The sequence below is a fragment of the Eriocheir sinensis genome, chromosome 29 (genome assembly GCF_024679095.1).
Source record: "Eriocheir sinensis breed Jianghai 21 chromosome 29, ASM2467909v1, whole genome shotgun sequence".
In the NCBI taxonomy this organism is placed as follows: Eukaryota; Metazoa; Arthropoda; class Malacostraca; order Decapoda; family Varunidae; genus Eriocheir; species Eriocheir sinensis.
In genome coordinates, this window is record NC_066537.1 from 11,769,954 (window position 1) to 11,784,663 (window position 14,710).

Sequence of the window (14,710 nt, forward strand, 5' to 3'; positions counted from 1 at the left end):
TCATTAGTATTGGGTTCGAATGGTCGTCTGTATACCTAATATGTCTCTTAAGGGATTCATGACTCCTGGAGAGACAAACAACCCTTCTCTTTTCTCCTTTTCTTCCTCCTCCTTCTTCCTCTTCTCGAAAGTTCGCAAATTTCACACCTTTCTTCCTTTGTATTTTTTTTTTTTCGTATTTCTCCTCTATTCATCAATTCTCTGCTTTTTGATGGCTTGCAGAGTACAATAATATAATCTGTCTCGTCTTATTCTTACAGTATTTCCTCGAGACACTAGCGGGTGGGGTAGTGGAGGTTTCGTTTTTAGGATAATAACAAAGATTATTCATTTAAAGGTAGTAAATAGATGACATGTGAGAGAAGCGAGGAGTGTTGAGTGTGTGTGGCAGGGTGCGGGGCGGGGCTGACCCTGCACCCGCCCGTTGCTCGTGGAAGTAAGTTACTCTTCCTGTGAAAGTTTGCAATCTATAAACACTCACTCTCTTCCTACTTTTTTTTCATTTTTTTCTTCATTCCCTCTTCTTTATCTTCTTCCTTCGCCTTTCTCCCTTTTCTTTCTTTGCTCCTCTTAGTGATTAGTTATTCAGCAATACATACGTTTTATTTTTATTTATGTTATTTTATTTATTTACATGTTTTACACCGTCGGGCAGAGTAAGAGGCTGTACGGTCTGCCAGAGGGTGTTTGAAGGGAAGGGATGGAATGGAAAGGGAAGGAGAGCAGATGAAGAGATAAGAGAAACAGGTTTTTAATTAGCATTTTATATTTATTTAGCGACATTAATCAGGAGAGAAGGGTGTTGAGGGAGAGCTGTGAAAGGGAAGGGGGAAAGGAGGAGAGAGAAGTAAATGAACGAAGGGAGAAGGGAAGGGAAAGTAAAGGAAAGGGGACCAGATGAAGTGGGAAAAGGAGAGAAGCAATTTATTTTTAGCTTTTTATATTTATTTAGTTGCGCGTCTGTATTTAGTAGAAGGGTGCTTAGGGAGAGTTTCTTAAGGGAAAATGGAGGAGAGGAGAAAGAAGTAAATGAATGAAGGAAGGAAGGAAGGAAAGGAGGAAGGTAGGAGAGTTGAGTACATGAATCAAAGGGGAAGGGAAGGAGGAAGGGAGGAGATAGAAGCAAGTAAATGAACGAAGGGGGAAGGGAATGCAATGGAAAGGAAGGGGAAGGGAATTAAAGTCAGATGAATGGAGGGGAAAGAAGAAGGGGGAAAGGGGAAGGAAAAGGAAGGGTCAGAGGATGGGATAGGAAGAGAAGGAAGGAAAGAGAAGTAAGAAAATGAACCAGGGGGGAAGGGAAGGGAACGGTACAGAAGGGAAAGGAAAAGGAAGGGTCAGAGGATGGGAAGGGAAAGGAAGGAAAGGGAAGTAAGAAAATGAACCATGGGGAAGGGAAGGGAAGGGAAGAGGAAAGGAAGAGAAGGAAGGAAAGGGAAGTAAGAAAATGAACCATGGGGAAGGGAGGGGAAGGGAAGAGGAAAGGAAAAGAATGAGGGTAAGAAGAAACAAACAGGATTTTATTAACATTTTACATTTAGCAGAAGTCTACCCAATTAAAGACAAAGGAACGAGAATAGATGGGAGAAATGGGGAACAAGGAGAAAGGAGATAGAGGAGGGAAGAAGAGAAGAGGGGGAAGGGAGTGAGACCGTTTGATTGGGATATTAAAGAGAGGGAAAAGGAAATATGGGAATGGAAAATATGTGTAAATGTATTAGGTTTTGCTTCATTTAATTGTCAGCTGATCTCATTGTGTAAGGTCCCGGCTCCATTCTCTGTTGGGTTGAGGTCTTGTCGGGATTCAGCGTACTGCTGTGTGTACTTCGAACCCATGTGTCGTATTAGGAAGGAGGAATTGCGTAAATGTACTGTTTGGCAACCAGGGCCCCGTCTTTGTGAAAATTGTCTGGGTTTCAGGCTGTGTGGTATTTTAAATAGGAGAGAGAGAGAGAGAGAGAGAGAGAGAGAGAGAGAGAGAGAGAGAGAGAGAGAGAGAGAGAGAGAGAGAGAGAGAGAGAATTAGCTACGGACATTGACATTGTTATTAGTGATAGTAAAATGAACAAGAGAAAACGTATCCTTTTATCTTTGCTCAGCTCTTCCACAGTGTATTTTTAGACTATTGTCACGGCCATTTGCATACTAACGTTAGCAGCGGCCAATGGTGAAACACTCAGTCTATTAGTCACTAAGGGGCATTCGCTGGGGGGGGGGGGTGCCTCACTCACCCCATGACGCCAACCCAGGGGGTCCCTCCAAGCGCTACTCAGTCTACTGCATATGTATGCAAGCAGTCGTGTGTCTGGCATACATTCTTAGTAGGCTGCAGGCAGATATAGCACCACACACACACACACACACACACACACACACACACACAGATGATTGTTACTACGAGCTCTATGCTCTTCCGTAGGGGAACGGCTGGCTGTCTCGAGAGAGACCCGCAGCAAACCAAGAGGTGAATTACACACACACACACACACACACACACACACACACAATGTTAACTGGCCATACATAATCATGTGATTTTGCAATCATTGCTTTAGGCCACGCCACACACTATAATAGCACTGAGATTGTGCAATCTTCAGTTGTCGTCAGAGACTCGTCAAGTAAACGCGAACAGAACAGCCGCTTGCAGTGCCTTCTGCCTTGCGCTCGAGGGCTGGAAACGAAGAAGGGAAATAAAGTTATGAATAGAGCTGTGGCATAGGTAAAGAAACATCTTACCCACATAAACTTGCTGAAGGAATAAGAAAGGCTTTTTCCTTTTCTTTTTTTCTCGGTAATATATCATAAACTCCCTTTCAAGTATTTTTTTTCATATTCATCACTTTTTACCTTCCAAAGCGCCTCTATGTAGTTCAATGAACTCACACCAAAACTTGTGGCTGTTCCGTGTACCCGTCATAATTGGAATCTTCACCACACATGGTCAGTCGTGATTGATCTAAAAAATTCCAACACTACAGTTTTGTTCAGTCATGATTGTGCAATCACAAGATTGATAGTGATGAGGGCCTTAAAGTCCCAGCTCCAAGCTCTCACCTGACTTGCAACCACAAGTCCTGCATGTGATCAGTCCTTGGGTGTGACAGTTGAAAGAAGTGATACTGGAACATGACTCACCACATTTTATGAAGCACAGTTCAGGTTATATGACCAGATAAGGCAACAGCTTCACTCTATGATTTTTGAAGATTAGCAGATCAGCAGACTGTGATTTATGGAGATAGCAAATCAGAGCTCACCCTGAAGGCTGAAGGCAGTCCGTGTACTTCTCCAGTTGTGATATGCAGGAACGGAGTTACGCTTAGGGGTTCCAGTCTTTAAGTCTGTCTCAAATTTAGCTGTAAACTCGTGTAATTTTACATACCGGACGGTTTCCTTGTCCAGGATGTTCAATGCAGACATGTGAAAAATTGTATTTCCTGTTATTTTTGAAGCATCTTGTCTTCTTCATTTTTTTCCATGTTCCCTTGTTCATCAGTTTCTTCATCATCTCTTTTTTATCAGTGTTATTAATGTGTGTATATAAACAAATACAATAAGTGTGTATTGTGGCCTTCCTACAAGTGTGTGTGTGTGTGTGTGTGTGTGTATTTACCTAGTTGTAGTTTTACAGGGCCTGGGCTTACGCTCGTGTGTTCCCGTCTCCGTATCTGTATTTATCCAACTTTTCCTTAAAGCTTTGCACACTCTTCGCCGATACTACAGCCTCACTTAGTCTGTTCCAAACCTCTCTATTTCTTTGTGGGAAGCTATATTTCTTTATGTCTCAAGCATCTTCCTTTCCTCAATTTTTTACTGTGTCCTCTTGTGTTCCTGGTGTTTATTCCTTCTTTTAGTAGTAACTCCTCATTTTCTACTTCTTCCATTTTGCTCAATAATTTATAAATTTGTATTAGGTCTCCCCTTTCTCTTCTTTGTTCTAGTGTTGGTAGGTCCATTTCCTTTAATCTTTCTTCATATGTCAATCCCTCCAGCTCTTGAACCATTTTTGTTGCCATCCTTTGTATTCTTTTTAGTTTCTTTATGTGTTTCTTCTTATGGGGAGACCACACCGCCTCCGCATATTCCAATTTTGATCTGATCATAGTGGTTATTAACTTTTTCATCATATCCTTATCCATATAGTGGAATGCTAATCCTATATTTCTCACCATATTATACGTATCACCGAATATTCGATTAACATGACTCTTGAGCTGTTTATTATCTTGTATTGTCACTCCCAAATCTCTCTCTTCATGAACTTTCTTTAATATTTCTCCATCTCCCATTTTATATGTCCATTTTGGTCTCCCTTCACTCCTGCCCATTTCCATTACATGACATTTCTTCACATTGAATTCCATCTCCCATTCCATACTCTATTTCCAAATCTTGTTCAGGTATTTTTACAGAATTTCACAGTCTTTACTGTTTCTTACATGCCTTAGCAGTTTTGCATCATCTGCAAACAGGCTCATATAACTGTATACTCCCTCTGGCATATCATTTACATATACTAGGAAAAGTACTGGTGCCAATACCGATCCCTGAGGCACTCCACGCTCTACAATTCTCCATTCTGATTTTATGTCCTTTACCACTGTTCTCATCTCTCTTCCCCTTAAGTAGCTTTCCATCTAGTTCTTCATTTTCCCTTTCAGTCCTCCTTTATTTTCCAACTTCCACAGCAGTCTTGTATGTGGAACTTTGTCGAACGCCTTCTTCAGGTCCAAGTAAACGCAATCAACCCATCCGTCCCTTTCTTGTATTTTGTCTGTCACTCTTAAGTAAAAGCTCAGTAAGTTTGTTAGACATGAGCACCCTTTTCTGAATCCATATTGTTTACTTTTAGAAATCTTGTCCATTGTTTGTTTTATCACTTTCTCACATATTTTACATACTACACTGGTCAATGATACAGGTCTGTGGTTCAGGGGTTCTTCCTTCCTTCCACTTTCGTATATGGGGACCACTTCAGCCCTCTGCCACTCCTTTGGCACTACACCAGTTGTTATTGAGCATTTAATGATATCATATACTGGTCCAACCAATTCATTTCTACATTCTTTCAATATATAACCTGAGACTTCATCCACTCCTACTGTTTTCCTCTCTTCCAGCTCCCCCATCATTTTATATATCTCCTCTTTATTTACTGTGACTTCTTCCATATGTGTGTGTGTGTGTGTGTGTGTGTGTGTGTGTGTTACCATCACAAATGCATATATTGTTGTCCCAGGAATTTGAGAATCTTGGAATTTTGAGGGACAACTAAAAAAAAAAAAAAGAAGAAAAGGACAATTAAAAAAAAAATCGTAATAAGTTCCGAGCTTCCCTTAAGCCGTGTGTGTTGTGTTGCAGGTTACATGGACGGGGGGCACCAGCGGCCGTGGGAGTCAGAGGACATCGACCAAGGCCTCGCTGCCGATCTGGATGACTCCCTGTCCGGCCTTGGAGTTGACATCAGCACGGTGAGTCGCCGTGAGTCAAGGCTGCGGAGGATATGGCGTGTTTATTTTTACTTATTATTTATTTACTTTTATTCATCCTTTATTGTATTTGTCGTATTTATTTTAATTTTTTTTTTTTCAGTTTTAATCTTATTATAAAAAAATATTTTCCAGACTGTTGTGTTGTGATGTTGCTTTATGTTTTTTCCTTATTTATTTTCATTATATTTATTGATTCTCTTATTTGCCTAATCATGCATTCATTAATTTATTTCCATAACCATTGAGATACTCGACAAAGACAGGCCACAACCACAAGAGAGAACAAAGAAGAAAAGCCTGCTATAGTGCCTTGATGAATGAAAGTTTTCAGATCTGAATGGACAAGTAGAAGAATGCTTAGCAATTGTTTCATTAGACAAGACCTCCATTTAGATTTCCTAGTAAAGTAGTCCTGCCTGTTTTGCCGCAGCAGCCTGCATGAGTAGAACATTCTTCCCAGTCCTTTACCAAGTACTCATTTGTTTATTAACCCTTGGATGTGGAATTGACTTACAGCAGTGTTCTTACAAAGTGTCTCATTCCAAAAGACTAAACTGAAAATTGATGCAAGATGTTATTTTTTTCATAAATTTGGGGCTTAAGCTAAAAAGCATCATTAACCATATTTTTATTTTATTTTTTTCCAAGATGGGATGGTAGGTTATTTTTTTCTGTCACTGAACAAAATTGAAAAGTCTGAAAGTCAAGACAAGGAATGTCTACTAAGGAAGTGTTAATGTCTGTCGGCCCGGCTGGCAGTGAAGCTCCCCAGTGGTGTCAACTCAACGGTCTCTTTTGCCCCCAGAGAAGGAAATTAGGTCATCACAGGGATACTTTTTTAGCCATATTGATAAAGAGTGGTTTTAAATTAGCTAGATTTGGTAATAATGCTGAAAAACATTGTTTTACCATAGTATAAAAAAATCACAGCCATTGCTGATATTTTTAGTGTAGATACAGTCAAGTTAATAAAGTTTTCTCTTCACAGACGGCCTTAGAAATTAAGCAATTATATGACAGTATATCACTACAGTAGGGCACCACAAGACATAAGCAGAACAACCATATTGATAAGGTTTCTGATGAAATTACATGATGTGTCTGCCGACAGAATTTTTGTTTTACATTATAATTGTCATGTTTTGCTCAACATCAATTCATAGTGTAGTTTTTAATTAGAGTAATATTATTTTTGTGATCAGCTGCATATCAGCAAACTAGTTTAATTTTGTCAGCTTAGACAATTGGCACCACCACAAGCAACGGCATCACAGCCTCGGCCAACACCACGCACCGCCGTGGAGCCCCTGCAGCACCAAGGCAGTAATACTTCCTTACTGGAGATTGCTTGACTCTTTCGATCCCTTAGCTTAAGAAAATTTTCACACACACACACACACACACACACACACACACACACAACTTGTACTGTCTTCAATGCAAAATATAAAAAGTTCATGTAGCTTAAACTTTCCCTGGTGGAAATGTTGACTTACTCTTCTCAGCCCAATACTTTTATCACAGCTGAAAGAATTTTTTGGGCTTGGAAATTTAACACTGTACAGTCTTCACTCAAATTGTACAATCTTGTTTTTTCAGTTTTCAAAGTTTTTAGATTTCAGCAGTAATCCTCAAAATAATTATACTTGTTCAAAAAGCTTCTAAAACTATTTTTTGAGCTTAGTTTTCGGCTGCATGAATCAAAGCCGCAGTTAAATACATGTAAAAAAGTTTATAACCAATTAGTTAAACCATAATGGAATGCTTGTTTTGCGCACACACACACACACACACACACACACACACACATAACAATATTAATACCAACAACATTAATAATAGCAACACCAACTAAAACAACAACAATCCCAGCCATGTCTACTTTCAAGAGTTGTGATGTTTTTCCTGCTGGTCCCTTCTATAGGTGGGGAATCAGCACTGCCACCACCCTGATTACTGCTGTGGGCCTTATCATCACCATCAACATCATCATCTCTCTTCACCTGCAGTTCATCATGTTGAAAAGGTCACCATTTGCAGTCTGACATCTGCAGATTGGCCTCAATTTATTTTGAGTTGATGCTCACTTGTTGGCACGCTAACGATGGGTAACAGACTGCCAAGGAAGGAGGAGGTCAAGGACACCAGTGACTAGAGATGACAGTAACACTCGGGGTCGAGGGGATCAGAGTAGATGCTTAGCAATACATGTACACACTCACACACTTGTCATATGTATTGTGAAATACTGTGATATACCTAAGAAATACTGAAATACTGTGATATACCTAAATGATGAATAAAATGGTATATATGCAAATATATTATCATAAAACAACATAACACAACACAATAACCTCTAGAACAACATACTACTGCATAGCACACTTGACATTGTCAGGTTCAGTACTTGGCAGGCCTCACAGTGTTCTCCAGCATGACTTGTGGAGACCCACAACTCTTTACAATAGAGAATGTGACGGTGAGATAAGCCCTAGAGCTTTGCGGTGTCTGTCGGGTCGGCCGCCCTGGTAAGTCACCAGCAACTCTTCCTTGGTCCATCGGTGCAGACAGACGGTAGCTTCCAAAACTTGGATGGTTGTTCCCTCCGCTAGCAAAGTCTCGAGACACGATTCCCAACAAGAGCAGGAACAACATCACGCCAGAATTTTTTTGAGACCGTCACCGAGAAGAAACTTATTTCGTGGTTCGGGGAGCTTGAAGTGATTTGCACGGCTTCAGTATTCATTTTGCAGCCAGGGGATTAACGGGGGATATTTTGCAGAACGAGGAGCAAAGACACAACCGAGAACATGCTGCAGACCTTGAAGATGCACATCCATGTTCAATAATTTCCTTTGCATTAACTACCACTGCATCTGCTACATTGAATGACTGTTGTTTTATGAGTAGCCTTCTAGTTAACTCTTTTATATACATTTTTCACTTATTGATGTTTGATAGTAAGAACAAAGTGCCAATTTCCTGTTCAGTAGTCACCTTTGAATTCCTGCTGTTTTTACTGCCGTGGCTACTCTACCCTTGAAGTACTATTGGCATCTTTTTTATATGGACATGAAGAAGTAGCAGGAAGACCCACTGAAGCCTGTTACCCAGTGTGTTTTCTGATGAGCTTCGTTGACAGTGGACTTTGAAATTGTGAGAGGAAAAGCGTGTTCGTGAGTGCATCATGGTTGTTAGTGTGTGTGTGTGTGTGTGTTTGTGTGTGTGTGTGTGTGTGTGTGTGTGTGTGTGTGTGTGTGTGTGTGTGTGTGTGGTATGAAAGATTTGATTGAATCGTGTTGGCTCTTCTCCATATCTACTTTTATCTACTTCTATCTAACTAATGATGTTCCTTGCCTTTGCTTTTAACTCGTTCCAAGCATCAATACCTCAATATGGGAAACTTAACTTTGTAATGTTATCTCCGCACCTAGTTTCCCTTAACGTTTACTTATAACCTCTAGTTCTTCCATTGTCTCAGATTAGACCTTCCCTGTCCAAATATTACAATCCCTTAATTGATTAGAACATCTTTGTCAAGTTCCCTATTTTGATTTCCAACTTAGTCAAGATCAACCTCTCCATACAAAACTCACATCAGCCTAGGCAACAATTTGGTTGCAGCTCTTTGAATTCTCCCCATTTTCTCTACATGCTTCCTCCTGTATGATGACTTTACCAGAGCTACATATTCAAGCCTGAATCACATAATTTACTGTATTCCCTTAACAATTCTTGACCACAGTAATTAAAAGTTAAAAGTCACTCATATGTAATTGTATGTTGCCCTTGTATTTATATTTACATGCCAGACTGTATTATCACTCTCAGGTCTTTTATTTCTTTACTTTACCAGTTTATTCATTACCCATGGTATAATTTCATTACCTGTGTGTGTGTGTGTGTGTGTTTTGCGTGCGCGCGCTTGAGAGGGCGAGAGAATGGTTGACTTTAAAATACTGACAGACTGACAGACGAAGTGACAAAATAAGCATGTGTGCGCCTGAATGTGTGCATGAACCATACGGTGCCAACACATTGCCTAACACCCGCCTCCCTTGCACTCTAGGCATCGTACAACATGAGTGAGGCTCTGCTGGCCCTGCCAACGGTGCAGCAGTTCAAGGAGGAAGGAAACTCGTCTAACCAGGACAAGCAGAGCGTCACCTCCTCCACCCCTGCCACCTTTGACGAATCCTCGCAGACCAACACCACCGACAGGCTGTTCAAGTGAGCCATTTATGTTTGTGTGTGTGTGTGTGTGTTTACCTAGTTGTAATATATGGGAAATGCTCTAATCTTGTGGTATCTGGTCTCCATGTCTTGATTGTTCAAACTTAGCTTTATAATCATTCAAGGTTTTGGAGTGTATGATCCTGTGCAGGCTATTCAGCTGCTCAGAGAGAGAGAGATTCTGAGAGAGGTTTTGTAGATACATTCCTTTCCCTCGTTTTCTGTTATTAAGACCAATCATTCCTCCCCCTCACACAGACTCCTGAGCAGTGATAGCATCTCAGACTGCCAGCAGCCCACCATCCACCAGCTCCTGCAGCAGCACCTGGGCTCCAACACCTCCCACTTGCAAGGTTCTAACGCCACCAACACCTCCAGCATGGCCGGCCACCACCTGGGCAGCGTGGCGGTCAGCTCAGGCCTGGAGGTGGTGCATGATGGGGTCACCATGTCCCCGCAGCCCATGGCTTACGAGGATAATAGGTGGGGCTGCCTGGCGCATATCCATTTTGTCCCCTTGCCTGGATTGTAGAGAGTTAGCTGGTTGGGTTTCTGTGTGGTTTTGTTAGTTGCTTTTTAAGTTTTTGTAGTATTGTGCAGCCACATTATAGGTCTTTATTTGTAGAGAAAAGATATTTCTCAATTAGTCTAGTGCATCTTACCCTCAAGGAACTTTCCCTAATGGATTGAGCAAGGTAAAAGTTTCTAGTTTTCCTGTTTCATACTGCCCTTGCTCCCCTAACCTTTCTCTTCCAACTCATGTATGCCTGCTGTCTGTGAATAAGACTATTAATGACAAACTTTTCAGAAGTGATGTCATTGTGAAGTACGTAGCTAGAGTGATGGCAAGAAAGTAGTAAAAGTAAGTGGACTTAAAACAAATGCTAACAATACACACTCCAAGGTCTTGCCAGCACAGCAACTCTGTCCTTCCGACAGGTTCCAGTACATCCTCGGGGCGGCCACCTCCGTCGCCACCAAGGTCAACGAGGAGAGTCTGTCCTACCTCAACCAGGGCCAGTCCTACGAAATCAAGGTCAAGAAACTCGGTGATCTCACTAGGCAAGGACTCCCTAACCCTCATTTTTTTGTAGCAGTAGATTTTGAGAGCTTTTTTATTTAACTAATTTGGATTTGGACTGTGAATCATCCTTTGGTTTACTGTTCCATAATCAATAGTTTCTTTTATCATAATTTCTTCTATGTCCATGTGTTTAGACCTAGAAAACTAAAACCATATCGGATAAACAGTGACTTCCTCCTGCGAAAGAAAAATGAGCAAAAAATAAGGATAGGAAAGTGATCCTGTTATTCTACCTGCCATTTTTTCTTGATTTTCCACATTGATGAATCTCCACATTACTCCTTTCATTCGTGTACACTTTGAAAACTCACAGATTAACCCTCGTATGCGTCCCTCCCATACAGCTGCCGGGGAAAGCTCTACCACAGTGTGATTCGGGTTTGCTTCCATGAGCGGCGGCTGCAATACATGGAGCGCCAGCAGCTGGACAGCTGGCGGCAGATGAGGCCTGGGGAACGCATCCTAGAGGTGTGTGTGCATGTGTATGTGTGTGTGTTCTCACCTATATGCATTTAGAGGATTTAATCAGACTTGTAAGGTCATGTATTTTGCCACATTTATCATCAGCCCTTTTTCATGTTCTAGTGTTGATAGTGTATTCCATCCTGTTCTGGCAAAGGTTCTAATACTGGTTTTCTATTGCCAGACTTATAGTTTCTAATAAATTTGTAGACTTTCATAACCTGTTCAGTTATATATGATATACACACATTTCCACATAGTTTGTGATCATCATCATCATTGTCATTTAATGTCCATATTTTCCCATTTAAGATGTATTAGTTGGACATAGTGTGTGAAAGGAAGAAAATCTGTAAGTGTCATCCACCTTAACCTAATCTCATTTTTTTATTATTTTCCCCCTTTGCTAGGTGGACATCCCTCTCTCCTATGGGATCTTCGATGTGAAGCAAGAGTCCGGCAACCTGAACACGTGTGAGTTTGACTGGGACCCCACCAAGGAAGTCGGCGTCTATATCAAGGTGAGGCCCTCCACTGGTTATTGGTAGTCAAGAAAATCATACACTGGTTTTCCTGACTTATTGCATTGCTGTACTGTTATCACTTATGGCTTGTAATTTATGCTTGTTTCCTAATTTTGCATCCCAATAATTCTTCTCACCCTCTTTTTCCTGTCAGCTGTTGTATATTAGTTATATACAATAATCCCTCGCCATATCGCGGTTCACTTATCGCGGCCTCGCGGATTTTTAAATTGTATCGTATCGCGGATTTTTCGCTATATCGCGGGATTTTGCGGTAAAATGAGAATTTTCTAGCCCAAAAAATTTAAACGATATAAATCAACGTAAGTAGGAACACACCTAAATAAGCACCTATGTCACCCACCTATTTTTTTTCCGTCGTGGCCTATTGCGCCGTTAAGTCTTTTCCCTGGTTCACTCCTCCCCCACTTCCTTTCTTTCTTCTCCCTTGCCGTCCCCGTATTTTTCTCCTTCTTTCTCATTTCTTTCTTATTTTCCTTTCACCTTTACCTGACCCTCTCTACCTCTCTTTTAATCTCTTTCCTTCCCACTCACACCTTTTCTCTCTCCCTCTTTCCTCACCTTTACTTGAGCCTCCCTACCTCTCTCTTTTAATCTCTTTCCCTCCCACTCACACCCTTTCCCTCCCCCTCTTTCCTCACCTTTAAGGGGCTCTCACACATTCCCGGTTCCGGTCGCGACCATCCCCGATGACTCCAGATAAGCCGAATGGGGCCTGACCGCCGACAAAATAGGCAATAATCCCCGGACCGGCAGCTTACCGCCAGTCTGCCTGTGGTAGACTGACGACATACCGCCAGTAAGCCGGCGGTTTACCGACAGTAGACCAGCGACCATATACTATTTTCGATTTCTCCGACCGGCAACTGCAGCAGGTCAGTCGGCGGTCGACCGCCGGCCTACCGGCGGCAGACCTGCGGTACATCGACGAGCAAACACTTTCGTTGCCATACCCAGTTGGAAGGGTATATAAACGCCCATCCAGGTGTTTTGATCATTCGTGAGTTTGACATCGCAATGGCTTTCCTCAGCTCTCGTGAACGAGAAATTGAACTCCTGAAATTATAATTATAATAAACAGCTTCATAACTAAATTCATTCGTGTGCATAAATTCTCTCTCTCTCTCTCTCTCTCTCTCTCTCTCTCTCTCTCTCATATATATATATATATATATATATATATATAGATAGATATAGATATAGATATAGATATAGATATATAGATAGATATACCACACTGGGAAAAAGAAAAGAGAAATATAGTAAGTACTTTCGTATATTACATCTTCACACTAAATTTAGTGTGAAGATGTAATATACGAAAGTACTTACTATATTTCTCTTTTCTTTTTCTCAGTGTGGTATGTTTACACATACGTCTTTGTGGTGAAGTGAAGCTACTGCATTTTTTTTTTTTTTTTTTACAACAAAGAAGGCAGCTCAAGGACACAAAAAAACAATAATAAAAAAAAGCCCGCTAATCGCTGCTCCCATAAAAGAATCAGAAGAGGTGTCCAAAAGCAAGGTCAGATTCAGGAGGAGAGGTGTCCTGATACCCTCCTCTTGAAAGAGTTCAAGTCATAGGCAGGAGGAAATACAGATGAAGGAAGATTGTTCCAGAGTTTACCAGCGTGAGGGATGAAAGAGTGAAGATGCTGGTTAACTCTTGCATAAGGGGTTTGGACAGTATAGGGATGAGCATGAGTAGAAAGTCATGTGCAGCGGGGCCACGGGAGGGGGGGAGGCATGCAGTTAGCAAGTTCAGAAGAGCAGTCAGCGTGGAAATATCGATAGAAGATAGAGAGGCAACATCGCGGCGGAATTTAAGAGGTAGAAGACTATCAGTAGGAGGAGAGCTGATGAGACGAAGAGCCTTAGCCTCTACTCTGTCCAGAAGAGCTGTGTGGGTGGAGCCCCCCATATATATATATATATATATATATATATATATATATATATATATATATATATATATATATATATATATATATATATATATATATATATATATTTTTTTTTTTTTTTTTTTTTCTCCCATTAACCCATTCCTCTTCTTCCTTTCTCTCATCTTCATCCCTCGCTCCTACCTGTTCCTCCTCGTCTTCCTCCTTCCTCCCTTGCTAATCCCCAGGTCAGACACAGGTGTTCACTTGCGGTCTACCGCCGGTCTGCCGTGGGTGTCGGCAGCTGACCGCCGGTCGACCGCCGACATTTTTCGACACCGCCGGTCAACCACTCACACCCTTTCTCTCCCCCTCTTTCCTCACCTTCACCTGACCCTCCCTACTTCTCTCTTCTTTTCCCATCCCATTTCCTCTACTCATTTCCCTTGTTTCCTCTTTTCTCACACTCTCTTATCTTTAGTCTTATCTCTCACTCTATTGCTCTTCCTCCCTTTCTCCTTCCCCATTAGATTATATGAACACTCACTCACACGCACGCACGCACGCACACACACACACACAGAAGGGGAAATGGGAAGGGTGTGTGGAGGGAGGGACAGAAGTGAGTCAGGTCATGCATGTCCTGACCAAAGCCCTGACCTGAGTCTCCCTTCTGCCACTTCATCCCCACACCCTTATCATTTCCGCTTCTGTGTGTGTGTGTGTGTGTGTGTGTTTACAACTAGTAAACACACACACACACACACACACAGAAGGTGAAATGGAAAGGGTGTGGGGAGGGAGGGGCAGAAGTGAGAGTCAGGCCATGTCCTGACTGAAGTCCTGACCTGCTATAACTCTCCCTCAAGACCTGACATGACTCTCCCCACTGTCCCTCCGTCCCCACACCCTTCTCCTTGTTTTCATCCTCCTTATCTCTCTCTGTTTCCTCCACTACTTTTCCTTGTTCTCCCTTCTTACATCCTCTATCGGTATTTTTTTTCA

At 41.7% G+C, this 14,710-nt stretch overlaps 1 protein-coding gene across 10 annotated transcripts in view; it reads left to right on the top strand.

Moving 5' to 3' along the window:
• The window catches only part of LOC127005049 (transcription factor CP2-like), an 86,849-nt gene that overhangs the window by 63,309 nt on the left and 8,830 nt on the right, over positions 1-14,710 (top strand). For 6 of the 10 annotated variants that reach the window (XM_050873504.1, XM_050873506.1, XM_050873502.1 and 3 more), the window contains 7 exons: positions 5,365-5,474; positions 7,420-7,521; positions 9,568-9,728; positions 9,990-10,214; positions 10,671-10,793; positions 11,160-11,283; positions 11,688-11,798. In XM_050873504.1, coding sequence (XP_050729461.1) covers positions 5,365-5,474; positions 7,420-7,521; positions 9,568-9,728; positions 9,990-10,214; positions 10,671-10,793; positions 11,160-11,283; positions 11,688-11,798 — 956 coding nt within the window. The remainder of the gene's footprint in view (positions 1-5,364; positions 5,475-7,419; positions 7,522-9,567; positions 9,729-9,989; positions 10,215-10,670; positions 10,794-11,159; positions 11,284-11,687; positions 11,799-14,710) is intronic. The other 4 variants (XM_050873505.1, XM_050873511.1, XM_050873509.1 and 1 more) reach the window with 1 other exon arrangement.